The 27261-nt window shown below is 37.1% G+C and overlaps 4 protein-coding genes across 12 annotated transcripts in view; 1 reads left to right on the top strand and 3 right to left on the bottom strand.

Annotated features, from left to right (window-relative positions):
- LOC107267274 lies at nt 1-1692 on the bottom strand. 2 transcript variants are annotated; one of them, XM_015738753.2, is made up of 3 exons: nt 1551-1692; nt 1252-1487; nt 1-1177 (listed from the first exon to the last, which is right to left on the bottom strand). In XM_015738753.2, exons 2-3 carry the CDS (start codon nt 1468-1470, stop codon nt 338-340), a joined length of 1059 nt encoding a protein of 352 aa, XP_015594239.1. In that variant the 5' UTR covers nt 1471-1487; nt 1551-1692; the 3' UTR covers nt 1-337. The 2 variants fall into 2 exon arrangements, with proteins under 2 accessions (XP_015594239.1, XP_015594240.1); XM_015738754.2 differs by having other exon boundaries at nt 4-1177; nt 1270-1487.
- Nucleotides 1484-27261, top strand: part of LOC107267275 (transcription initiation protein SPT3 homolog) — a 27131-nt gene continuing 1353 nt past the window's right edge. Inside the window, exons 1-7 of one of the 5 annotated variants that reach the window (XR_003059546.1) lie at nt 1527-1866; nt 1944-2162; nt 2244-2561; nt 2649-2836; nt 2920-3073; nt 26295-26459; nt 26744-27076. Coding sequence is in view for 3 of the 5 variants with exons in the window: in XM_015738755.2 (XP_015594241.1) it covers nt 1794-1866; nt 1944-2162; nt 2244-2561; nt 2649-2836; nt 2920-3057 (936 nt within the window). In the remaining 2 variants the exon portion in view is untranslated. Of the gene's footprint in view, nt 1867-1943; nt 2163-2243; nt 2562-2648; nt 2837-2919; nt 3074-3171; nt 3423-26294; nt 26465-26743; nt 27077-27261 lie in introns of those variants that run through there. The other 4 variants (XM_025084523.1, XM_015738755.2, XR_003059544.1 and 1 more) reach the window with 4 other exon arrangements.
- Nucleotides 3104-6911, bottom strand: LOC107267271 (WD repeat-containing protein 91). 2 transcript variants are annotated; one of them, XM_025084501.1, is made up of 8 exons: nt 6564-6911; nt 6100-6364; nt 5898-6013; nt 5628-5815; nt 5224-5539; nt 5003-5124; nt 4266-4920; nt 3104-4191 (listed from the first exon to the last, which is right to left on the bottom strand). In XM_025084501.1, the coding sequence occupies exons 2-8, from the start codon at nt 6338-6340 to the stop codon at nt 4042-4044; spliced, it is 1788 nt and encodes a 595-aa protein (XP_024940269.1). In that variant the 5' UTR covers nt 6341-6364; nt 6564-6911; the 3' UTR covers nt 3104-4041. The 2 variants fall into 2 exon arrangements, with proteins under 2 accessions (XP_024940269.1, XP_015594231.1); XM_015738745.2 differs by having other exon boundaries at nt 6602-6911.
- Nucleotides 7042-23761, bottom strand: LOC107267266 (TWiK family of potassium channels protein 18). 3 transcript variants are annotated; one of them, XM_015738735.2, is made up of 7 exons: nt 20999-23761; nt 20511-20653; nt 17109-17320; nt 10246-10448; nt 9782-10135; nt 9241-9321; nt 8233-8708 (listed from the first exon to the last, which is right to left on the bottom strand). In XM_015738735.2, the coding sequence occupies exons 1-7, from the start codon at nt 21275-21277 to the stop codon at nt 8508-8510; spliced, it is 1473 nt and encodes a 490-aa protein (XP_015594221.1). In that variant the 5' UTR covers nt 21278-23761; the 3' UTR covers nt 8233-8507. The 3 variants fall into 3 exon arrangements, with proteins under 3 accessions (XP_015594219.2, XP_015594221.1, XP_015594220.1); XM_015738733.2 differs by lacking the exons at nt 17109-17320; nt 20511-20653; nt 20999-23761 and adding an exon at nt 11346-14470 and having other exon boundaries at nt 7042-8708; XM_015738734.2 differs by lacking the exons at nt 8233-8708; nt 9241-9321; nt 17109-17320; nt 20511-20653; nt 20999-23761 and adding exons at nt 9362-9476; nt 11346-14476.

Genomic DNA, 27261 nt, shown 5'->3' with positions numbered 1-27261 from the left:
AACACTAGGAAAACACGCTTTATTTCTTCTGCTTTGGCAGCACAGAGGAAATTAAAAATTGGGCGACGGCTTTTACGGGCCTGAGCCATTTGCTAAATAAAAATGTTAAGTGTATATGTACGCATAAGATTCTTAATTCTTATCGTTGCACATTACGTACATGACGGCGATGCTGCTTAATGTATTTGAAGTAACGAATGGAAATAAAATAAAGGGAAATGATTTTAGGTATTGCGGTTTTATCGTGTATATCGAAAATCCAATTCTAGTCGATCGATATTTTATATTATTTCTTCGTATATATTTCCAATGTCCTCGATAATGTCGGGATAATAAACTACCGTCCGGTAATATCAGAAAGGTATGTCGAAAATATTTCGAGCCATGCTGGAAAATGGGAAAGCAATATTAACGCGTCGTCCTTATTTCCTGTGTGTACGTGCTCCAATAACTCTAATGTATATTTTTTTGAATTCTCAGAGTGATAACGTGGATCTATTCTCAATAGTATAATACATGATTGCAAGTCTCTAGGATAAAGGTCCAGAACACTTTTTTTACACTTGTCACACTGCACTATCATCAGTTCTAGGATAGATTGTATAAAGTCTATCACTATTGAAGAATAATTTAAAGTCACAAGCATTTCTTTCAGAACATTCGATGCTATTCTAAATACTTGAGGTGAATCTATCATTCGATCGAGTACTTCTCTTATTGAAGTTGCGTTCTGTAATGTTACACACATATTTTCTCTATTTACAGTATTTATTTTTGAACAAATGGACTCAAAATTCTCAATAAGCGGTTTCTCAATGAGTGTAACTCTTTTTAATATATATATGCGATCCATAGTCGCTGGTTTCAACAGCAATTGCTCTTTATTCTTCATAATAGAATCTAGCAGCAAGTTTATCTCTTCGCTTGGTTCTAGATGTGTTATCCTTTCTAAGATGAAATCTAATTGTGGTAAAAAGCAAGGATTTCTCATTCCAAGGCAGAAGAATGCACGAGCCAGACATATTAGTGTCTCGCCAGGAGCATCCGTACCCAAGAAATCATCTGTGAGATATTTCTTTGATACTTTCTCCACAAATTTTAGCATTTTACACCCATCTGTGAATATGTGAAGAGACGGCAAAGGTACTGTGACGTGGCTCCATTCTTGCAGCATTCGCTATATAAATGAATACTATTATTTTTTACTTCACCAATATTATGTACTAAACAGGTAAATATGAAATAACATACGATTAAATGTATTCTCACTAAATATCGCTGGGTTGCTGCCTCCGATACTTTGTAAGAAAGTAGATTAGATACAGATTGACAAAATATATTTAGAACATGATTGTCTATAAGAGGAAATTCTGATTCGTTTGATAATCTCGTCCATACTTCAGAGTCCTCGATTTCTTTTATCATTTCTGTATCATTACATACAATTGATTTGAATATTTTGGCATCCATACTCAATATCCTTTAACCTGTAAATTAAAATGACATCGTTACGTTTAGGACAAAGTTTTTATATTGTACAGAATACTTACGTCGTGAAAAAATAAATTTATCATTGTCAAGGGAACATTTATAGTTATATTTTTAATAAAAACAAGGGTACTTTCTTCATTGTTGTACTAGACGTCTTCACGTCAAAAACGTGCGATTTACAGTGAATTATCTGACGTTTTGATCAAACTTGAAAGTTTGTAATTTGCATTGTATGGATGTAAGAATTGTGAGGCTTCATTTTGTAGTTGACATTGCAATACTATTTTAAACATTAAGATAATATGAGTGATTTATATCCGAAACCAGCTACAGCATCCTGTGATTCCAAAAATGAACAGATTTATTACACTTCTGGTATGTATCAATTTATTTGGTTAGATTTGTGTTTACATGAGATGTCATTAAAGGTTTTTTAATTTAAATCACTACAGAGATACGACAGATGATGCATGGTTTTGGTGACTGTTCCGAGCCATTAATAGAATCAGCAAAGATTATTGAGGATGTAGTTTTGCAGCAAATGAGAACAATAGTTAATAAAGCTTACGAAGGTGCTGATAGAAGAGGTAGTCACACAGTAACTGCAGAAGATTTTATATTTCTCTTGAGGAAAGACAAAGTCAAGTTACAACGTCTTATAAAATATCTTGGTAAGCTATACACTTCCTAATTTTTATATGTTCTACAAATATCCTCAAAGAAGGTCTTTAAAATCAAATATTACGTTTCAGAACTCAAAGATTTTAAAGCAACAATGAAAAAGACAATTGATACAGATCCAATTGAAAGTGCACTAGAAAGTGACAATTTTGATAAGTATAAAGTTGCTAAGAAATCGTATCACAACTTTGTCAGTCTCATTGATGTCAATGGTGAATTACTCAAAAGTGGTTCAACAGTTGATTACGTGAAGCAAAACAGATCTCTTCGTGCAGAAATGATGACACGTAAAATGGACGAAACACGATATATTGAATTCAGTAAAGCAAGACGAGTATCATTTGCCAATAGCAACCGTCACAAGTTCAGTGATTGGGTTTGTTCCGATGGTATTATTACTATTCCGATAATCATATATATCATATTTCTATCATGTATGTATCATATCTCTTACACAATTTCGTTTAAATATACAGGTGACATAAATATATCCAAGCAAGGATATGTAGTACTAGGATACCTGGCATATGAAACAGTCGCCCAAATAGTTGACCTTGCTTTCATAGTACGACAGGATCAAAACAAAATTCATGGTGATGCCATAGACAGACTCAGATTGAGTTACTTCAATCCATATACGTATAAACCCTATCAACATAATAAGGTCAGTCATATCTTACAATATAAAAATCATTGATCTTCTGCATTTTCAAAATTTCATTACTTTACATAATTTTTCTCTAATAGGGTGTTATTACAAAAGCCATAACGCCTGCAGAAATAAATGAAGCTCTCAGAAGGTACTGGTCACCACAACTGGATATCTCAGGACCATTTCATCGCTCTTCTATGCGCCGCCAGCATCCAAAACTCCTTAGCTGCTAAGGAACTAATCAAAAAGGTAGGACTACCTAATGACGAAAAATTCAGATGTAGTTCAAGGTATTTAATCGCCACGATTATTACATTATTATATATTTTTGTGTTCCGTTACGGCAGGCACGCTTTGGAACGGGTAATTTCATTGACTCTGCGAAAGGGAAACTATATTCGATAATGATTACCGTGAAATAATTCTACTAGGAACGAATTATTCATTTAAAAAAAACTGTCATATATATATATATATTAAATTTACAAAATGCCTAGATATACTTAATATACACTTAATAGAATGATAATCTATCTAAAGGTACAATACAAGAGTATATTAAAACAAATTCATCATTTCTGTCGTCGACAATCATCTACACGCTCTGTTTTTATTATGCTTCTTAAGCTACAGTAAAGTTTCTCTATTCCATATTATATAGATTTGTGAGATAAGCCAATTCAGGAAATGTACAAGAGTATTACTCCAATCGTTATTCAATAATTTTTTCTAAAAACTCCACCAGCCTTTTTCCTACATTCGAATAATCACTTTTTCTTTAATCCTTCTCTATTATTTTAAATCCATGATTAGTTTACTTAGAGATTTGCTTGAATTCCTTCCCTGGTAAATCAGGTTTTCAAGCATCCTTATTTACTAACGTTCTTATTGACCATACTTTGGTATTTATTGTACGATTCGCTAAAATATTTGGACGCATCGTTGGAAGTGTCAACGTTTTGAAAAACATAAGTTAACCTGAAAATCATTCAGCTACTAAAGTATTAATACTCTCCTCCAAAACCGCCCAGGGTATGGTCGTAAAAACGCAATATCTACATATACCATCTGAGCCAGTGTGAATCCCGTGGAAGATTCAGTTCCGGGTAACTGAATCAACATCCTTTCGTCTCAAAGTCGATTTAGTGTGTAGCAATGCGCGAGGACTCATTTTGCTAACGCTATGAATTTATACAAAGACTAATTTTATTTTTGTATCATGGTGAAAGTAGCGTGGAAACCCGTGCCTTTCCCTCTGCTCCACCAGTGATACAGGTTCCGGATTGATTGGCAGTGGACCAGTCGCAGCATAGCGTACCTTTATGTCCTCCTAGTTCTAAAACCTTGCCTTGCATGCCTGGTGGCATCTGTATACAAATGATTAAATGTTAATGAATGTTAAATAATACTGCTTACCATTGGAAAGTATTGCGATCGTTACCTTATAAATATTTCCTCCACTCTGCGTACAAAGTAACATGTGACTACCGCTCTGATCGAAAGTGAAGAGTTTACCATGCACAGCATTCTTCTCAATCTTAACTTTAGTCTCCCATATAGTTTTGCTAGTGTGATTCAAACTTCTTTGGCACAATTTTCCATCCTCGCTCTGAGCACAAATATTCGTATAATCATTAATCAATTCGATATCAATAACAGGACTGGAATGACAACTTAGATTGTCTATTATCTCGTTTCGTCTAAGATCATGAATGAGAATATTCCCATTAGAAAGGCCAGTGATTAGAAGTTGTCCATTGTGATTGTACGTGCAGCAGAGTGCAGTTACGTTTTGTTCCATTGGTAAAGTTCTCTCGAGTTTTTTTGTCTTTATATCATAGAGAAGTAATTTTCCCTCATTAGAATCAGATAGGGAACAGACGAATGTTGACTCTGCTGGATTACATAATAGTGTTACTATGCGAGAGCCTTCATTTTGAATTTCCCAAAGCGTTTTGCAATCTCGAGTATCGTGCAGTTGGATAAGGCCGTTGTTATCGCCGTGAAGAAAGTATCGTTCATTTTTTGATATCCAATCGAGAGCTGTTACAGCTTTATTCGAATTTGCTGTTGTTGAAGTAAATGTTGCCACTGTTCTATATTGAGGCATTAAACAATGAAATTAGTATAATAAGCAAAACAGTAAGATAAGATGAAAATTTCAGTTCTGATAATTACTTAGGTGAAGGTATCGGAGTCCATATTTTTATTATACCATCTGCATCACCAGTTGCTACGTAGGATCCACTTGCATTACTTTTACACTGGATTATTGATGTCTTGTGCTCTGTGTATTCCTCCTAGGAATAGTATGATTTTCATTAATAGTATACAATTGGTATAAAAAAGGTGGGATGTCGTGTATCAAAGAAGACAGAAGGGTATAAATTATACTACACCTGACTCAAAAGTATATAACCAGTATCAATTTTGTCTTTAGTTTTTCTTTCAAATGCAGTATCGATAGAAGAGTCTCTTTTCCTAGAACTAGTGAGTCTTGAATCACAGCTGATACTCCTTTTGGCCACAGCATCAGATTTGCTCAAGGAATTCAATCTTCCCTTGGTATTGGTTCTTTTGGTAGGTGCAATCTCAGGGTCTACCTGCTTTTTTATATTTGTGACAGGTTTTCGGCTTAAGATGGGACTCGAACCACCACCTATATTTCTTATGAGACTTTTTAGAGTTTTTGGATTTTCCATCAATGGAGATTCTCTGTATTAGTGTAAGGGAATAAATGGAATGAAACATTGAATTAAATTAGATTGTAACAGAAAGCTATTACAAACTCTGCCATACGTACTGAGCAATGATATAAAAGTCGTCCATGATTGGAGGATATTGCGGTGTTGGTCCTGGGTTTACGTCAGATACAGTCTCTACCTTGACAGGTTCACTGAGTCTTTGTTTTAATACTTCATTTTCTTCTTGTAATCGCTTCAACCTATTAGTATCCTCGTCTATAGTAAGTAAAGTTGGTTGTGGCATGCACTGAAAGATCAGTACTCATTTTTGTTATGGAGCAAACTTTAAATCAATTCAACTTAGATAGCATAAACTACCTTCCACCTACTTGGAAGATCGTCGCAAGAAAATTATGCAGGGAAACCAACATGGTATCCTGCCACTGTCTACTGAAGTGTACAGAGTATATAGGATTATCCTCAGGATTTTTTACAAAGGGCAATGCTGCAAACATGAAATGAGATATAAGAAAATGCATTAAAATTCCACTGTACTAATGTAAATAATTTTATAGAAATGCTCATACATACCAAACCATTCCTTCCATTCTGAATGTCCCTGTAACTCTGGAGCCATTTTTGTAAAAAATTCTTGAATACGATCTTGTTTGTTGTTTACAGCTGCATTTACTAAATACATCTTCAGCACTGCATTTTCAAGTTTTCTTATACCAGATGCAAAGTGACTTTCCAATCGACTAAACATTCTCGTATCGAGGTGACCCCAGAGTTCTCTCAAAGATGTCAAATCATAATTGTAAATATATTGCATAAGCTGATCCACAATCTTGTCGACCTAATGGATGAAATAATTAACTACCAATTAAATAATAAAACTTTATTATACAATAACAGAATTTAAAAATATTAAAGCAAACAATAATAAATTTGTATCTTAAACTTGGATTGCCGTGCAGAATAGAAATTCTATTGTGCAAGTATGCCTGAGAAAAATGAAAAAAATATCAGAAAGTAAAACTCATGTTTTTATTGACATTGGGTTAAAGTGTTTTGTGTCTTCTCATCTTCTCACCCTAAAGCCTTTCTCTTTTTCGGCTTTCAGATCATTGTCGAAGGCCCTCAGGGTCTGACTAAAACCCCTGAAGAGTAAATATTCCTTGACCAACTCATCCACGTACTGAACGTGAGACATTTTCCCTTAGTTTTCACGTATCTGTCAAGCTTTCTCTAAACTGACAGCAAACTGTTGTCATCCTACGGCCATCTTGGCTTCTCTTGTCTGCTACCACTGGCTAGCACTGTTCTATACACGTCACAGAAGTTCGATTCCGTCAGTGGTTCCATCTCTGGTAGTTCTCATACGTCAGTATTGAATAATTTCGCTAATTTTGATTCCTCCACGTAGAGGCGCTGACGTAGTTTACAAAATACAGCGCACGATTTTCAAAATAATTTCAATGTTGGATAGGAGCGAGAAGAATGAAAGGGATGAGACAAATTTTCTATGAATAATACTTTGCTTGTTACGTTTTTAATTTATTCATAAACAAATTTAAAATAATAATAATAAATTTATACAATAAGTAAACGCCCTTACTTATACTTTAATTATCATATAATTTTTCGGCAAAATTATCATACGCGTACATTTACTGTATACAGTATACTTAGGAAGAAAAACTATATCATCCCTCCCTTCCTGCCAGGCTGGCGACTGAAGAGTTTCGACTTGACTTTCTACCACGCAAAGTGGATAAAGCCATTCGAATTTATCACATGCACGAATTCTCGCAATAAGGACTAGATAAAATCGTAAACAATATAGTTTTACATTTGTAAAAAGGCACGAGTTTCTTTTATCTCCCGATGCGAATGCGTCAGCAGTAATCGCTCGACGAAATCGTAGGCTTCCTTAAAAATAAGTTGAGAATACAACTGGAACTCAAAAAATAATAGGAATTGATAGTGGGTCTGATATGGATCAATTATACTTTCGCTTTGTGCATTATAAATTTGCCAGTCCTTGACTTTCCTAAATCTTGGCATCTTCAAAGTCATTATTATCTTATTAAAATCCACATTTCCTACATTTTTTCCACCTCGTTCATTGTCAATCCTGGAAACCATCCAAAACCCATACCGATTTTGTCGTTCAGAAAAGTTAAAGCAATAGTGAATTGGAAAAAAATGCGAATAAAACTGCTAAAACTATTGCGTAAAACCAGCTAAGTCCTATAAATTATACACGGCTCGCCACAATCGCTTAAAATTTATTGTCAATAGACATTAAACTACGAAAAATATCTCATAAGTTCTTTATGAAGTGTATTTGGCAAGAGTAGCTTTGATTTCGCAAAAAGTTCGCGTCATATTTTATCTGTTTCCCTCGATACACTACAGAAACGTTATTTCAACAGGCGTCCAGAATATTTCAAATGTTTGTCAGCGTAACAATTCATTCTTAGTCGCTCCTCACGTACCATCTTTTTTATAAGCTTCTCCAGTTATCCCCTATACGAAATGAAATCGAGACTCTACACGTGTACGTTTAAAAAGAATTTCCAAGAAGGAATGAGTATTTCTTTTGTATCTCGCGTTGATTTTTATCATGCAAGCGCGGCGGTCAGTGCGACATTGCTTGAGCTGATAGGAATAAGTACTTAGCACCAAAAGGGCATTATACAATTACGAAAAAAAAAGAATCAAATAAATCAATGTAAAAATGCCCTACGATGCTTCGTTCCGTCTTGACTGGCTTGCCTGCTGCTTTCTGCATGCGTGTATAATGTGGAGGAGAGTGTCAAGTAAAAATTCGTGTGTAAATACGTAAAGCGTGAAGAGATTCAACGCAAGATCGGAACTGGTACTGTACTAGTAAACACGAACTTTCGAGGAGTATTCGTGTACATTTTTATCACTTTCATTCTCCATTGTACGATATTCAATGGATCAATGATAGATGCCAAATAAGCTTTGCTTTATAATTCGACGTTTTCTTGCTGTGCCTTTGGAGCAACTTTTTCTTGACTGTTTGACTCTTTAACGGTAACGTGTACGTCGGCTAATTCTACAGGATCTGGTACTGCCGGTTGCACAGAACCATCATCTTCGACGACCTCGAACCCTATGGTAGCTCCAATTTTTTGACTGGCTTGCTTGAAAGAGTCCGAGAGCATAACCTGGCACAAAGAAAGCAAAAGAAGAGATATGTAAGAATACATTATAACATTATTAAACCATTCGAATTATATTATATATCAATTATAAGATTTTTAATTTCTTACACGAAGAATATAAAGTTTTTTTTCTTTCTAAATACTAATCCCGCTGAGTAGATACTCTCTTTCACTTCCATGCTACATCCACTTATTTTTAAAGCTACAGGAATACGTGATTTCATCCCTACCTAAGATTCATTAGAAACGAGATATGTTTAACGTAACATTATCCTTCCCTCTAAGAAAATATATTTGGAGTAACTGTTTACTACGTTGTGTTTTTCAAAAAAAGAAAATTAATGACTTGCTGCTTCTATAAAGCTTTAAGAGGCAGAGTGTCAAATAACGATAGATATCTTATTTCTTTTTAAGGATATATTTTGTATTTTGTTTCAAGAATATTTTTTTTCTCAACTCGTGAACCGTTTAATAGCATCATTCTCGTTTGTTACACGATAGGCTTTGCTAATTGCTAAATATTAATTATACTCACCTGAACTACATTGATGCACATAGATGTAAGGGCCAGGCCAAAGAGCAAGTACACTATCGAACCCATCATGTACATCGGATGCTAAATCAATCAATTAATTCGTTAATCCTTTTGCCTTACGACTGGTGATTTTATAAAACGTAATTCATTCGCAGTAGTGACATTTTTGGGACAAAAATAATCAATCAAAGCGATTGTCTATGGCAGCTTGAAATGAATTTTTTAAAGCTTACCATCTTTACGCCACCGTGAAAAAAAGGAAGCAGAACGAAATTATTTACGGCAAACTTGGAAACTATGTAGGTAACATCTATGCGGGGATTACAAATGGAAATAGCTACTGCTAAATATCGGGCAACTAGGGCAACTCAAAAAATTAGCACAAATTATATGTGACGTCATTCTGGTTTTTATTAAAGAAGTGGGAAAGGGGAGGCTCGACTAGCAGTAACTTTAATGGCGCAACAAAAGAATATAGGGCCTTCCTTTGTAATCCAATTATTATGCTGGATATGTGTATTACATCGAAAATTAAATTTACCTGTGGTACGTAATCTCCAAATCCAATGGTGCTCATGGAGATGAATACAAAGTAGAAACTTTCAAAGAAGCTCCAATCCTCCCACATGTAGTAACCGGAGGCACCGATGAAAATGTATCCTAGCAAAACAGATATGGCTACCGAAATTGGTAGATTGAACTCGTCGTCGATTGCGTACGCCGACATGGCCGGCGTTCCTGGAGTGTCTGGCTGAGGCATGTTGCCATCTAGATTTATAACTGTTTGCGCTTGATTTTGTTGCCTTTGCATTTCCTCCAGTTCTTCTGGATTCATTTGCGATGGCCTTCTGAACGTTGCGAAGTCGTATACCAATTGAACTCCTTTCATAACCTCCTAAAATTTTGTATACTTTATTGTAAAGAATTCCCAAAAGTTTTTTAAAGCAAATAACGCGGATTTTGTTAATTAATTGAAAGTTAATTTAATTATTTAATCAAAGTTACCTGCATGGGTGCGGTTCTACGAACTTTGCGGCAACTTCCGGTGTAGTAGACTCTTCTTACGAAAGCCCAGAGAAACTTGATGCCTCTTGTGAAAAGTTTACCAAAGTCAGCCAATATTATCAGGAAAATTGGAATGCCAAAAATCGCATAAACTATCGTGAGGGCCTTGCCAGTCGTGGTATTCGGTGAGATATGGCCGTAACCTAAAATGAAAGAAACATTCAAAAATTCAATACAAATTCCTCGATTCTTTTGAAAAACAAATTCGCGTTCTTCAATGAGTATAGGTGGTACAAGCTTTCTTTGACTAAATTGTCACCGTCAAACAAATTATCCTCTTAGCTTACGGTTTAATTTCCAACAGCGCGCGCCTTTTGATATGCAAATATTAGGGGGACCGGAAGTAATGTCGTTTCTGCGCATTTGAATTTAATGTAAAAAAATGAAATTACTTTTCGGTTCAAGCTCAGTGTTGCTTATATCTTGAAATATAAATTATGACTGTTAAAGATCAAAGGCATGGTACGAGCATAAATGATTTTGCGCCAGACATTTGATATTACTGCCAGCTGCGAACCTCCATTCCTAATCTTTTTTATAAAATAATTATAAATTCCAGTGTACTATTTAATTAAAAGCTAAGTGTTAATTAATAAAAATTAATTTAATTGTCAAATACTCCACGCTTGTCAACAGTTCGAATAGAGTTCAGCTAATTGTAAAGAGACACTTTCTTGAGTAACAACGGGTCTGTCCTAAAGAAAAGCCAGAGGTTTACGAGTCTGGCAAAGTTGCGCCCAACTTACGATAAGCATACCCGATATCCTCCAAACGGAATAAATTTTAAGTTAAGAAGCTAAACCTATAAGAAGACTTCAGCCACCCAGATTAAACTTGCAAATCGTATGCGACCGACTGAGATAACCGAATATGAAATTAGCCAATAGAAACTACCGGAAATTCACGACTGCGCAATTTGGCTAGGACGACGGTTAAACTGTCAAGTCTGATCAAGAATTCCGAAAAGTAATTATACAAGTTCTCTCGTTGAATTAAATGTCTCGTGTATCATTGTCAATTGCTTTTCTGTTATCTCTCACCAATTGTTGTTATGACGGTCAGACAGTAGACCACGGCATTCAAAAAAGTCCAATTTTTTTGTCCACTGTAACTATGTACTCCGGCTTCGTGTGCTGTGTGAAGTTGCTCCTCGAATTCCATAAGCTTCCTACGAGCCATGCTTTTCCAGTCGTCCTCCCTCATATTGTGACTATAATTCCAGAGACTGTCAAGAAAGTCTCTCTTGACTCTTTTAACGCCGCACTTGTAGAACGTCTCGAAAGCGCCCTCCGTGAAACGAAATACAAAAGCGCCAAGACCACAATAAATTATAACGAGTATAAGATCAGCTACGCAACGATTACGTAATTTACGCAATTTTTGCGTCTCCTTAGGATTCTGTTCTACAAATGCTTTGAACTCGGACACGATGTCTCGCAGAGCCCTGAAATATTCCATGACGGATACTCGTTCGCGTTCGTTTGCCTTTTTCGATTTTTTCTTCGCATCGTTTGATATTTCCTTTTTAGTTTTTTCGATTATTTTCGTGTCTGGTACGGGTTCGTCAATTTTTTCTTTCTTACCGAAAAACGGCAACCAGGAAAACCAGGATCTCTTTGATTCTACGGCTTTAACTATTTTTTCCTTTTCTGGCTCTGTATGTATTATACTTGTCTTTCTACGTCTCGCAGAGGAATCTTTGTTTGTTTTATAAAACACGTCACTAGGATCAGGATCTAGAATACCTCGTTCCCTACGCAAATATTCCTCCTGCGCTTTCGCGAAATCCTCTATTAGGCTGTCATCGCTCAACGGAATAATCTGCTTCTTCATCTCGGAAGCGGATCTTCGAATAATCGTTTTATCGACAGACTGTTGCGGGAAGGTTTCGCTTTTCTTCATGAGTTTCATATCCTCGTCTGTGTCACTTGGATATCTGTGACGAGCAGCTGATCTTTCGCGTGTTTTTTCTCTTTCCTCTCTTCTCCTAGATTGAAATTCCTCCGTGCTTCCTTTCTCGTTGAGAGATTCATTTTTTCGTGGACTCGAATCGTCATCAGTCCCAGTTGAATATATATGCTTACTAGACACACGTTTAACGGATCTAGTCGATTTCTCATTGATCGACGATTCGGTTCTAGATGTATTCAAGTCATCGTCCGTATCCGTAACAATACGGGATCTGCTGGATGGTTTCTTTCCGACAGACACTTTTGATTTTGGACCTTCAGGTGATTTTTTCCTTCTAAGATTTATCATACTACGTTCCTCCCCGTCACTAGAATCAGTAGTGTAACTATGTCTTTCACTGCGATCCTTGGATCTTCTCTTGACACGTGTTTCGCCATTTTGATTCCTGCCCTCCATTTTGACAGCAGGTCCACTGACCGTTACGTTATCGAGAGATTTAACACTTTCATCTCCTTCCTGTTTCCTGGAATCTGAAACACGACTAACCTTTGCCTCCTCTTTATTCGTATCTTTTCCATAACTCTCAGGGTTTACCGACCGCGCACCATTTTCCTTCTCAACCCTCACGTCACTGTCACGTGTCTCCGCACTATTTTTGGACGCGTTGTCGACGAGCTGGCTAGATTTCTTCGCCGTACTTGCCTCCCCTCCTTCGTCCTTTTTCACTGCGCCTTTGTCCTCCAGCTGTGTCATCTTCGCCTTGTCTTCTTCCAAAACAATTTTATCACTGTCCTTATTCACATTTTCCACAAGCTCTTCCATCTTCTCCGTATCCTCCACCATTTTCTCCATTCTAGCACGTGCATCCTCGTCGTCCGAGACATCCTCCAGTCTTCTCGGCGGATCCGGAGTCTTTTCGCGTCTTCTTGCTGCCGCCTTTCGGCGTCTATGCACTGTGTAACTGTCTTCCATGTCGACGGGGATGCCCAGGCTCTCACGTCGTCCCGGTTGAACACCGGACAGAAATAAGACGGAGGCTGCTCCCACCACGCGGGCCAAAACGACCGGGTGTTTTGCCGCAGCGCGCTGCGGATATCGAACGGGGCGCCACGACGCCGAGCGTCCATGCTGTTTCACTACCGACCACAGGATGATACCGCATACCGACGCCCTGCAGAACTCGGCGTCACCCCTTTCTTCGAGTTTCCTGGACACATATACGTTCCACGCCTTTTCAACCGAGAACGTTATCCCTCTTATAAACATTACATCCTTTGTGTCGAATAAGATTCAAACGTAATATAACTTCTTGCGATCGAATATAAATGTATACAGGCATTTTCAATTTTACTCAATTTTACTGATTGCTATTCTACTCGTTTGATGTATCCAATACAAAGGGAAATTGAGTATTGAAGTCAATGTTGACGCATATATATATACTGCTCTGAACATACGGTTACAAGATGAAAGGACATCACAGTTGACTGCTCTAGATCAGTCTGACAAGCTTGATTCGCTGTTTCATGAATGAAAAGAGAGTGTGCTCCGACAACCGTGTTATTAATTATGCATAAGCTTGCCATGCAACAAGGAAACAATCAGAAGACTTAAAACTAGTTGAAACAATATTAAATAAGTTTTGTGCCCTCGAAACCAAGCCTGTTTATTCTTTCATAAATTAACCAGCTACCTTCCTCTCTACCTCAGTCACAGTAGACGTAGTTAACATGTAATCTCAATGAGTCCGATTATGGAGGTGTATTCAAAGAGAGAGACAAACTTTCCAAACTCCTAAATATTTCCTATGTGTCTTCGCATATCTTTTACATATACTTTTAGCTTCTTGCAGTCTTGAGTCACGTCGAGCATTGTTTATTAAAATATCAGTATTCGCTCTCTTGAGAATGTCAAACACAGCTGTACCCAATACGTGATACAGTCTTTGTTGTGGTTTAAAATTATTTTTAGACACCAACCATTCGACTATCGACTCTTTCTCGAAACAGTGATCTATATTTGGTCGAACGACTTGCGAAAATTGTCCAAAGACTCGGTGAAGTCTCGCGCCAAGTACAGGCAATCGACTATACAAGGGCACGGGCCGCAGAGGCTCTTTATCCGAGTCAACTCTATACAGACACCATAGTTTTTACATTTATATTCGTAGCATAGTTTAAAAACAAAATCGATAGTATAAATACCTGATAAAAACTAGAAATAATAAAGGAGTTTTGGCGAGACGCATCATATGAGAAACCAACAGTATATATAATTATAGATTAAGTTATTCTAAGGCGGATTATTACTTAAGGATGTATATCGATAAGGATGAAAATAAACCACTTTATTAAAACCAAAAAATTTATAAAACCAAAAAAAAACTGAATCAACTTTTATACCTTTGCAAGAAAGTAAACGTCAAAAGTGAATCTAAACAATGCAGCGGCCATACTTCGATCCGCAAAATAGTACTCGACAAGGAATCACCTAAAATTTTATTAATTATTAAATGATCATTAAATCATAATTAGGTACGAGAAGAAGTAGTAATATAAAAATTAGCGGAAATGTTATAGAAAATTTTGAAAATACTATTAAAATGATGGGCTAGTGCTAGATCATATAATAAGCAGACATGTAGTGGTTCATGTACTTGACATTTATAATACGATTTTAATACTTTTTGTTTGAGGAATTCACAGCACTTCCGTACTTGGCAGAGTTTTTTACACATGTGTTATTTGGATGAGAACAGACGACAGCGAGACTGACTTCGTATTATCGATTGCTTTACACAGTTTTAGTACTCGAATACCCTTTCGCGTTACTACCGACATATACGTGTAGCTGCTAGTAACTCATACGACTCTTGGAAGCGTAAAAGATTAAATGGTGCTTAACATTTTTTTAAGTACCTTCCGTGCAAGTATTATCGATCCACAAATTTGAATACCAAACGTGGTTTAAATATTGTATAAAAAAGACGTCTATTGTCTTCGCCCAAGCGCAGTCACATATCAGTACGAGAATTTCGCACGTTACGTAAGTCCATCCACTGAAAATAGTACGCGTGGGCTTTGCGTGTCGGCAGTCAGAAGAATTTCGACGATCATCTTTACATTCCTAGACCAGTTAGTCACATGATTTTCCACAAAGAGTAACGTTCCATTACCGATATAACTAAAATATCTCGATTCCATTAACGTCAGCAGGCTCATATCGTCTATTGCGATACATATGTTCGTTGTCAACCATATACCGATTCACATTGCTTACAGTCATCAATCACATTGCGATCAAACTATTCGTGAAAAATCTGAAGCGGCTTGTCGTAAATCAATGTCATTAATCTAATATTATAATCGAAAAGAAATGTTGGTTAAAAAATATTGACCTTTAGCCGAAATATAAAATGGCTAATGTAACAAGACGCAAGGGTAGATTTTTTTTCTTCTAAGATTTTGGCATACCTGAATAGCTCGTGTGATACAATGAAATGAAAAATTACGAGAAGACGTAGATTTCGTATTTAGAGTCGAACTGTCAGTAATTTTGGCAGGTTTATTGTTTTCTTTAATCTTTAGTCTGTCAAAGAGTTCGTTCGCGGTTACTGTGATAAAGTCGGATGAGAATAGAAAAAAAAATGGAAACAACGTTGACGGACAGGAACCCTTAATAAAGTCGGTTTCTATTTATTTGCTCGAACCCACTGCTATTATTAAACGTTAAAACTATACCGGTTGGCTAATGCGATGTTTGTTGATAGTCTTTGATAGGCGATGACTAGACCGTGCAAATAATCTAAAAAGTAGATTATGAACAGATCGATTTGATGTAAGCCCAACGATTATTAAAATTATCGATTGACCTTAAAAAAAAATCAATCAGGTTAACGTGATACGCTTTGTAACTAAAAACTGCATTTAATCTGCACATTTCGTGAAATTGCACAAATTCCGTACAAGGGGATGGACAATGAAAAACGTGTATGGAGTGGTATTAGGGGAAACAGAAGTGAAATTGTAATTCTGATAAAACACACTCATACGTAATTAACTAATGAGAGTACCTACTGGCTATTATTGGGAATACACTCCCATGATAGGGAAAAAAAAATTTTTAATTTCATTTAAAAAAGTATCTCGTAACACGGATAAGTGTCTGAAACTGGTAAGTGTAGGGTTGGTCAACGTCCAAGAGTCTACAAATAAATAAATCAATGAACCACGGAAAATTTATGTTAAACATAAAGGATTAACGCGCTACGTAAAACTAACCTAAAATTACGGTGCTATGAGGTATTTAGTTCTGAAGGCACCTATACTGGTATTTCTGGTTTCGTAATTTCGTGACGTTGGTTAACGACGTCACTGTTACCAAACAACGTAAATGTTCGCACCGAAATATATATATATATATATATATATATATTTCGGTGTACATATATATATATATACATATATAAGAATAAAACAAAAATAAAATATAGAATAAAATAAAAATAATACACCGAAATTCCACCAGCTGTAAATGCAATCGTCTCGTGGAGGACAAAAATAATTCGACGAGCCACAGTAATAGCTGTAGTTGGGTGACAAAGATATATTCGGAACAGTCAGCTCCTCGTACCAACAAAATTTCTCAGCTTTGATATATACGAGAATTATAGTATAATTATCATTTAGGTTTCTCGAGATATAGGTAGCATCCTTCAGGTAGCACTTCTTAAGTTAGTCTAATCTAATCTAACACGAAGTTACGTTCTTGCGTGTTATCTCCAGCTAGCATGTGCCCCAGGGATGCTCCCAGAGAAAATCTGGGTTCTGAATAACTATCTCGAGGTATTTCCCTTGTCTGAGATTTTTGTAAGATCATGAAAAATTACTTACCGATAGTCGTGTATATAGTGCCACAGTAGAAAACCGCGTTCCAGAAGGTCCAAGTTTTATCGTTAGGATCGGTGATGCCGTGTTTGAATTTTTTGTAAAGTTCAATCTCGTATTGCGACAGAGCGCTCGCTGCTCGGCCTTTCCAAAGTTCCGGATTCTCGGTTATCATCGGATTATTCGAGAGTTCCTTTATCTCATTGAGCGCTTTGTTTCTGCAACAAGTTTCGGTCTTGTGATAATCCATAGCATTTAATGCTGTCATGTAGGATAGCAGGACTAGTCTGAATTTTTATTGGATAATTAATCAAGAATCGTCGAACAAGCTATCGTTAATTACATGGATCGATAGACTTTAATTAAAGGGTTGAATGAATGTCCAATTACTTAATCATTAATCGGATATAGGCATAGCTAGTTAAATTACGTTTGGAGTAATTTCGACCGTGGTTAGTAGCGCGCACGGGTTCTGCCTGTTAGGTACATTGTTTCGTGTCAATATGCTACCCTTGTTACGTATTCATCCTATATTTATCTCAGTAAGTCTTTTGTTGCGTTACGTTAGTTTAAAAATGGATGCGTGTATTCAAAATTATCGGCATGAATTTCGGCTTACAATTAGGATTAAAATTCGAGGATTTTTTAAAGGGATTTATTAGCGATTCAATTTTGTGAATTGATGGAAAATAATTTTTTTTAGTGAAAAGACCCATTCAGTGTGGGTTCGTTTTTAGGGTTATGACTATTGAAAGAATCATAATATACAACCTTCAAGATTCATTGTACGCTTTATAAAGAAATATTGTACAAGACACACGTTTTCCAAGAGAAAATTGAAGAAACGTATTGTAATTTCACGGAATAAATTGTCAGTCCATCATCTCGAAAATGCATTCTCGTTCAGTGCACCAGTTCCATTGTACATAAAAATGATTCTATTCGTTGAACTTTTATCGTTTTCGCATCGGAGGCAACAGCCATAAATGTAGCTACAACACGTAAACGACACGATACGTACTGTGACGTGATTTCTTGAAGTATAGCAAGTTCTCGATTCGTACAGTTCTCGCGTTGTTCTCGCGATATCCAGGCAATTCTATGAATTCCTGTGAGTGTTCCGGAAGTGTAGTGCAGTGCAGTGCTTGAGTGCAGTGTCCACCAGAGTGTCCTTGGGATGCAGTTCACGGCCTCCACGGATTAGCTGCCCCAGCTCCGGTGAGTGCTCCCAATTTATTAATTGGTGAAGGGATCTCGATAGATAGTTAAGATTCGTTCTGATACGTTCTCGGTTCGTCGCTCTCTGTCTCTCGCACTATTTGCCGGACTCTTACTCCGACCCTCTCTAGCTCAAACCTAGCAGCATGAGCGGCCGTGCATTTCCGTAACCGTCCGCTCCGTTCGTGCCTCCAGTTGCGTTTGCTGATTTTACGCGCCCCCAAAGATCAGCACCCAAAGTTGCGTTTCTCGATTTTACGCGTCCCCAAAAATCTACAGGATCCGTTAAGGTATCGCCTCGTCCGATAGGTTCCGTCAGAGCTCTCGTTCTAGGTGGAGTTGGGCCTGTTCCACCCCAACTCCCAGGTCATACCAGCTCGCCAGTTCCCGGTGAAAAAAGAATTGGCTGGCGGCCGCCTGGCTTGCGAATGCACGAACGACGGGCGGACGGCCGAAGGTAACGTAGGTTGGTTCTCGAAGATAGTTCGTCCTCGTATGTTTTGCTATCGGTGTCGGGTCAAGTTAAAAGAATTACGTTACAGTACATACAATACCTAGTGTATCACGTATGATCACTTTGAGTTGAGCTTACGATCCCTTTTGAAAGTGCATAATTGAACGTTGCATAAGTTCATACGTGTACGTTATACATATCGGCACGTCTAAAATGGACATAGATTTAAAAAAAACATTTGTTGCAAGAATTCATATAAATGAAGAATTTTCTACGATCTTCCCATAATTAATCTAATCTAAAAAGTACATCTAATATTAGTAATTTAATCTAAGTAGTAGTAATCTATCTATCATTAGTAATCTAATCTAATCTAAAAAGTACTCAAATTGAATCGTCCTACACCCATAATGCATTTCATCCACGTTCAAAAAGAGCGTCTAACACTTAGAGATCTCCGATGTCTATACTTTACAGATACACATGGCGCCGGAAGGTGCAGTGGCCTTGCGTGCTCTAAATTATTTAGTTCATGGTAGCATTGATCAGAAAACCCTGACTCCATTGCACGTGACTACTAACCACGTTACCTTTACTACGTAAAGTTATAAGCTCGAGGACGAGATCCTTGGATTTTTGAGATAACCTCAAATAGCAACTGAAGCCAATTTCGACAGATGCTGCACGGTACTCGTTTCAATGAAAATTTCACAGTCATATCTAATTTGACTATAATAACACATCAGAATGCTCTCAATGCTCCACATAAGTTCCTAGCCAAGTTCAGCAAGTCTAACAGAAACTTTCTTCGGTTCTTTCAATAAGAATTTACAAAGTTCGATTTCTCGGTAGGGTCACGAAATCCAATAAGGTTTTTTTCTCGGAGTGAAGATTCAGAGTGAATAGTTTTGCGAATATGACGCGGATATTTTGCCAATGCTGATATCGTCATTGGCATACGATGCAATCTATGCTGAAAGGTTTTATCATACACGAATATGTAATTCGTGTTACGTCACTGTGCTTTACCACCCCTCTTCGATGTACTCCCTGATTCCCTGCGAATGCACCTACTCAAGCGGCCTAGATTTGCGGACAATTATTGCACTGTCGATTGACGCGATATACGCTGAAAGGCTGCTGCGTCTCGACTGCTATTTATAAAAACGAGTAATAGACTGGTATCCTTCCTATGGAAAGCCAAATGACACCACGTGGTTCATTTTTCACATTTTGAAATGTTTTTACGTAAATATTGAAATTCCCATCCCATGGGCTAGAGTCTGTTATATTTAGCACATCCTCCACACACCAAGGTAACGTTAAGGGATTCTCCATACTCGTCAATGAAGTTTGTATACGTTCTGCCATTACGTCATAACCATTTTTTCTGCTTTAGTCTAAGAAATTATTTTGATTTATAAAGGAATTTATAAAGATTTTTAGGTCAGGCGTAGGTCGGTATGTGTTTTAAGCTGGGAAAATGTAGGCTAGCTTGTTTTTGTCGTAAAATATATCATTTGTATTCGGGATCGATGTCTGGCCCATCATCAACATCGTTTGGCAGAAGCCAGGATAATTTTCTAATAGCAATTGTTCCTTGGTTTTTTAATGAAATATTTTTTTGGTAAAAATTTCCAAATCGATTTTACGGGTTTTAGGGTATTAGGTTTACAATTTAATACATGAATGAATAACTGTACAGTGAATCATTGTTAGATCTAAGATAAACGAACCTATGCTTGATTATGTCCAAACGAAGCTCGTTTTCATAATTTCCTTCGACGGCAATAAAAATCATCGCTCCTGCGATACTGTACAAAAGGACGATGAAGAATAGGAAGATGTGAGTGAACCATTTCTTGCTCCAAGAACTGACCTAATAGGAATTGAAAAAGTAGTTTAAACATCAAGCAATGTTTTGCAATTCATACTCGTGTAAAATTTTATAAAAAAATAAAATAAAATACTCCATTTGGATTTATCTATCGTATTCGTGATAATAGATTAAAATATGATGGTAAATAATTTGAACTGAAAATCAAGATGAAATTTTTTTCTCGAATAATTGCCTAAGGCAGTAAGATGATTTTGTATATGACGAATGAGTATGTTTTCATCCTGCAGGATTTAAGTAGCCAATCAAGTGCAATATTTGAGAAGAAATCAGGTACGGGATTTGTCTATTCTAGTTGTATCCTAAGCGTAGTATATGTTACGATACCTTTTCGTAGAGCCAGAAAGCGCATTTTTCACCCACGCTTAATCCAGATTTCGTGAAATTTCTCAATCCTTTCAATTGCGCGAACATGAAGCCACTGGCCTTATTTGCATACATCATATGAGGTTGACCCGAGACCGGGGTCAACGGAATAGGCGTTTGTCCATAGGGAGTAGTTACGTATCCCAGTGACGTTTGTGGATACTGTGGATACTGTCCGGGAACCGGAAGTGTGATCTTTGGCCTTGGTGGCAATTGCCGTACTCTCGGTGAATTAGACATTTTTATGCTGATATATATATATATATATATTATTTAACAGTCAAGATCCTCCTTAACCCGTTTTAACCGTGTCACCAGATTCACTGTGGTTCTTATGGCTATTATTAAAGTTTTACAGACTCGCTGATAAACTGTCTATTTTTTCTTTTTTTTTAGTTACGATTTATCGTGCTCCACTTGATTCTCATGAAACGTATTACATAGTCAGCGTCCGTTTAACAAATTTATTGCCTTGAACTTCCGGCCGAAATTACATTTCCGGTGGGCGCGAACGATGCGATGGATTACACTTAAATTTTTCTAACGTACGTACCTCAAACGAATATGAGTCGAATTCGTAGATTCTCGCGTTATGGACGATTCAATCGCTTGGCTAAGAGGTTAAATGACTATTTCTTTTGGCAAGACCATTTATTGGCAAATGTCTTTTATCCCATTGACCAATTTGTCGTAACCCCAGTAAAAACGCCAGGTTGAGTAACCTTAATTCTACAGCTATGAATTTTATTATCCTTCGGGATACCAGGGATATCCTTGGACAAATATCTATCTATAAACAAACGGACGGCGTGGCTGATGTTGCTCCACATTTATAAGGATTACGTTGCGGTACGATTTATCGCGCGAATCGCGACTGTAAAGATGCCAGCTACTTTAATCGCGGTGGGCCAAATCAGTTTCGCTTCGTAAATATCGGATAGTGAGCATACTGTCAAACGAAGCGAAGAAGACTCGGACGATTATCAATTAGCGAATATTTCTTCTGTCCACGCAATAACTGTACGGTGTGCAAAAGCTGTTTCAAAAAGACCGCCAATACGTCCTCAAAGTACACTGGAATTTCCATTATCATCAGGAATTCGTTTACAATTGTAATACAGCACTGTCGTTAGAAAAGAACATGTCAAAGCGTTAGTACAGTCGCGCACAAGACAATCTTTTTTTTTTTTATTCACGATCGGTACGTAAATTAACGTAATGACAGTTCACAGTAAAAATGTATTTTTTCCTTTTGACGTTTTTCGAAAATCTTCGCAGGCACTTTCAGTAGCGACAGGTACACCGTACTTTCTTCCTGTTCCTTGCCTTGTCATTCGTTAACGCGAAATGCTGTTGAAAACGTCTTGGAGTTTTGTCGCTTTACTCGTCGCACTGAGAAATTAAATCTGCTGTAATACGTTTTAAGGCGATGCTCATTAAACGCGAGAAAAATGAGATTTTCTTGATTTAGTCGTTATTAAACAATTTTTTATTTATTCTACCAGAAAAATATTTTTTGCATTTGGTTCAAACTTATCACCCATAGAATTATCATTAAGGCGATTTTCACGTGAACGATATTCAGTTAACTCTGTATTATCGCCTCTTCATTTATTTTATATCGCAAACTTTTCTTCTGTCTGTTTATATATATATATTTCTATATGACATCCAGCGCGTGCATCACACTTGTTTCTTATTGTTACGGGCGCGTTTACATTAAACGAATCATCCCCTCTTACGTATAGCTCTGGTAAGCTCGAAAACCTTTATACCCCTGGGACCAGTTTTAGCGAGTCTTTGTATTCGCTATTCCATTATCACAATTTACAATGTGGGTTTATACTGGCCCAGACGTGAATAAGGGATATGATATACGTAACGTAAGCTTTTGACGCTGTTCAAGCTTTGAGAGTTTGAGTATTAAGGAGAAACCACGAAATTATCGCCGCAGATGCAGATGCTGTAATCGTGTAAACAAATGAAAGTGTCTTTGGACGAGTGTCTTGGCTTTATGAAAATAAGCTTTTTTCCTCCTTACTTCAAGAAAAGTTCTCTTAAGGAACTACGTCACATATTACTGTTTGACAGATTCTTCGAGTGCTTCACTTTCATTCTCTCCTCTTCATCCTGCAGTCATTCGCCACTTACTTTCCCGTATTAGGCTTCACTTTCTTCCGTTCTTTTCAAATTCCAAACATATACCAGCGTTCTTGAGTTTTACATTATAATTCCTGCTGAATTTTCATTCTGTTATCCAAGTTCGACTTTTTTTTTTTTTTTTTTTTTTTGGAAACCGCTTGAAAATTGCCGCAAAATTTTTTCTCACTTTATCAATCCGTCGCACCACGGATAATATTTACTTTACGAAACACACAGAGTGAAAGTTTAACGTATTTGAGATTTATCTAACTTTTTTTTTTTAATGAAATCGGTAAACACGGGTACGTTCAATTAACCGGCAATCGATGTTTTTTTTCAGATCTTATTATTCGAGCTTTCGCGAGATTACGTTGAATTTCCAAAGCTTCAAGCTTTCTTAGACAGCTTTCTTTCAGTATGCAGTCTTTATGTTCCATACAGATCGCAAGCTCGTTCCTCGGTCCGGTTACGTTAGCAATGAAAATTAGTACAGCTCTCAGTCAGCACTGTCCTCTTAATGCTTTGTAGTGGGGCGAGCTTTCGCCTGCCTGTCGCGGCAGCGTCGCGGCGTCAACTGAACGGGCAGACGCCGGGCGTCGGCGTCTTTTCAAACGGACCCACATTACCGCCAACGTATATAGCGTTGCGTTTTTCCTCATGAAAACTACGTTCACTCTGAAGAAAATTCTCTCGCTCGGTGCATTGCTTGGAGCCTTTGATAACCTCCAATTCAAATTCGGTCACTCTTATCTTGACAGTATAATATTTTATCGATTACTCTTCGCGCGACCGTCTCTCCTCTGACCTTTGCGTCTACGTATTCGAGGGCATTGCGCACACCATAGCACCAGCAACAACATAGGACCTATCGGCTAGAGCGTCTTGACGCGATGACGTTGCACCTGAAAACTTTAAAGGGATACACTTAAGTCTTAAGGGAGGGCTGAACTAATTCTTTCGACAAGATCTGATAGAAAATGGGTCACACTCCTGAAAATTTTAAATTATGCATGAAGCATTGGGGAGGTTATCACTGCCTAAAATTATCTGTGAATGTGACGTATTATTTTTCTCATTAAATTCTACCACGTGTCAACTAAGTCATAGCTAATACCCCCTTAATGTCGGAATGAGGTTCACGCGAACACTAATTTTGGATCTTTCGACTAAGGCTGCTTTGAATAGCGTTACGATTTATGGATTTGTAGAGACCATTTAGTAAATTAAATAAGGGGGAATGGGAAATTTCGAATTCCTTCTATGGGGAAATCGAATCAATGGTGTCCTACGGAGTTAACGGAAATGGATTTTTCTAGACCTTCTTCGAATATCAATAGTGGTTCATTCAAATGCTGCGTAGTAGAGTAGATAACGTATGCTTTGGTTATTATGATTCAGAATTAGACTTAAAGCCTGTGATAATAATCGGCGTTTAATCAAGCGGTAGCTAATAGCTTTTACCGAACTTTATGTCGATACATGGAAGCACCATTAGGACAGATGTTAGGTGAGTTGATGGCAGCAGTAGTAACGTTCACGTATGGTCGGACATGAATTACGTCTGTGATTGTCGCGCTGCTTTCCCTGTCCAAAGGACCTTTTAGGATAAATCACAATTAGTATTCAGGATTAATAAAATTTGGTAAATCTGTAACAGAAGCTACGATGTAATTAAATGATCTTCATAAGTTGCTAGATTGGTTCTAGGAATTCTGGAGATTACTGGACGGAAGTCAATAATGTCAAGATAAATATTTAAAACTATGGATCATAAAGTATCAGTAGGAAGTCATTCCTGATAGTCTTTTTGATTACGATCATAGAAATATTTTAAGAAATATTATCATCCGATATACCGTGTATCAGGCATTTTTAAAATGGTAAGTACGGACTGTGATGAGAAGATACGGCTCGACGTGTCACTATGCAGATGATTTTGTCCACACGAGAACGACAATTTTTAGTGGAAACGTGAGTAGCATCTTATTGGGGATGCGACGAGGAAGAGAATATTTCTTGGAATAACGTATGATTCAGGGGACTACTAGTTTGATATTTATAAATAGGGGGTTGCTCAATGCCTTCTGATGATCATTCGAATTCGATTAAGAACGGAATCATTCCAGGCTGCGAAGTAATCCTGAAGTCATCTTTTAGTTGCCCAGAACAACTTGGTAGACAATTGTCGTAATAGACGTCTTAGAGACGACTGTTAGACAGTAGTACGTGTCTGGGTTCTGTTATGAGATACCCCAGATAACACATAATGTCCAAAAGTCGTTTTTAAGACGTCTAATAACACAGAAGTTGTCTTTAAGACATCTTAAAGATGACTATTGGACATAAGTATTGTCTGGGACGGCTTCACGTTTACGTAAATGGAGCTTGAGGGAATGATATGCTTGGTATTACGTGGATAAGGTAGGTCCCATAGATGGCATGACGTTACAGACGCGTACGTTTTTTTTTTGTCTGTAAGTAACAAGTACATGATTTTAAAATTTGTTGGTTATGTATAAAATAACTGTTTGGCAATTATCAAGGAACGTGGAATCGTCGAATATTTTGGTCAGGTTAAAAAGATTCCGGAGAGTCTCATCTAGAAATAGCTACTTTCGAAAGACCTGCGAAAAAGAGAGAAAAATAGAGGATATTAAAATAAAATAAAGAGTGAGAGTTCAAGACACGCGTCGCAGACGAAAATAGTTTCTTTAGAGACTAACAGAAAATCATGGATTTAAGTAAGTGGTAACCTTGAATATGATTGGGACGTTTCTCTGAAACCATTAGGATTACCGCGTGATAGACGTATATAGTTAAAATTCAAATAGTTACGCATATTCCCGTGTCCATGATGTAGCGCTAGTGTAAGTAAATGCACATTGAAATTGTTTAGACTTCTGTCGAATGTAAATATGCGATTTTTATGGTAAAAATACGCAAATCTGTCGGAGATGTCAATATTATTTTAACTCTCAAAAATCATGGTACATCAGGATCGCAGCATCCTATACGATAAATATAATTGAGTGATCCTCACCATGGGATATGTGATCCCTGGATAACTCCCAAAAATAAATCGAAGCGAAATACTTTGACTGACTTTTTTTCTTAGGTGATGAAAATTCTGCGTAAAGGCTAATCACCCCTCAAGATATGAGGAACTTGACTCAAGGTGGGGGACATCAGGTTGAGCCAGGACGACTAGAGTCTAAATCTGTCTCTGAATCAGTATATAGCGTAACGTTGGGCCGAAGCATACATATAGGAACAATAAGAGGTTCGTAGGTGGACAAGTTTGTTTGTCCAATAAGATTCATTTGGTATAAAAATAAATTATATTTAAGAACAATGGTTTGACAAGGTAGTTATATATTATCCCAAACGTGTTATTTAACCTATTACGTATACCTTCCTCGTTATGTATGAAAAAAATTGCAAAATGCTTTTTGCAAGTTTCTTTGTAAATTCTTAATGATGGATTGTACGTGGGAGAATTGTTTTTAATGTAACATTGGAAGAGCGATATGTTAAATCGAATTTCGAATAACATAATTTTTGTAGCTCCAGAGGCTTATCGAGAAAAGATTTATCAATGATTTTCCGCTGGGAAATCGAGCACGCGTGACTTGCCGATACAATTTGAAAGAACGATCGTTCTTCGAGAGGAGCAGTATCGTTTTCCATCGGTTTCTTTTTCGGATGGTTATGAGGCGGTGGAACACATTTCTCTGAAGCTGAGTCAACTTGAGGATGAGATTTGTTTTCGTTATATATTTGTCAACTACGTTCGGCGAAAGATACTGGATGTATAAAAATAGAGCTTGACGTCATTTGCCGATATTTCTTTTAAATATGCGTGTTGGTGGTTGGAATTCTAATAAATGCTTGAAATTACTACGGTTTTTTGCTTATTTTCACGAAATTCTTATAGAGTAATTTTTATTTGATCATTTAGACCTTTTCTTGATATAGCTTGAACTACGTACATTCTGCATTTAGTAAAGTACCTTTTATATAGCCTCAGAATAATCGTAATGCTGCTACCTAATCGACGACTAATTTTTGTCGTTAATAAGCTA

Source organism: Cephus cinctus, unplaced genomic scaffold (genome assembly GCF_000341935.2).
Source record: "Cephus cinctus unplaced genomic scaffold, Ccin1 Ccin1_scaffold0396, whole genome shotgun sequence".
NCBI lineage: Eukaryota > Metazoa > Arthropoda > Insecta > Hymenoptera > Cephidae > Cephus > Cephus cinctus.
This window is presented reverse-complemented; position numbering and strand designations above follow the sequence as displayed.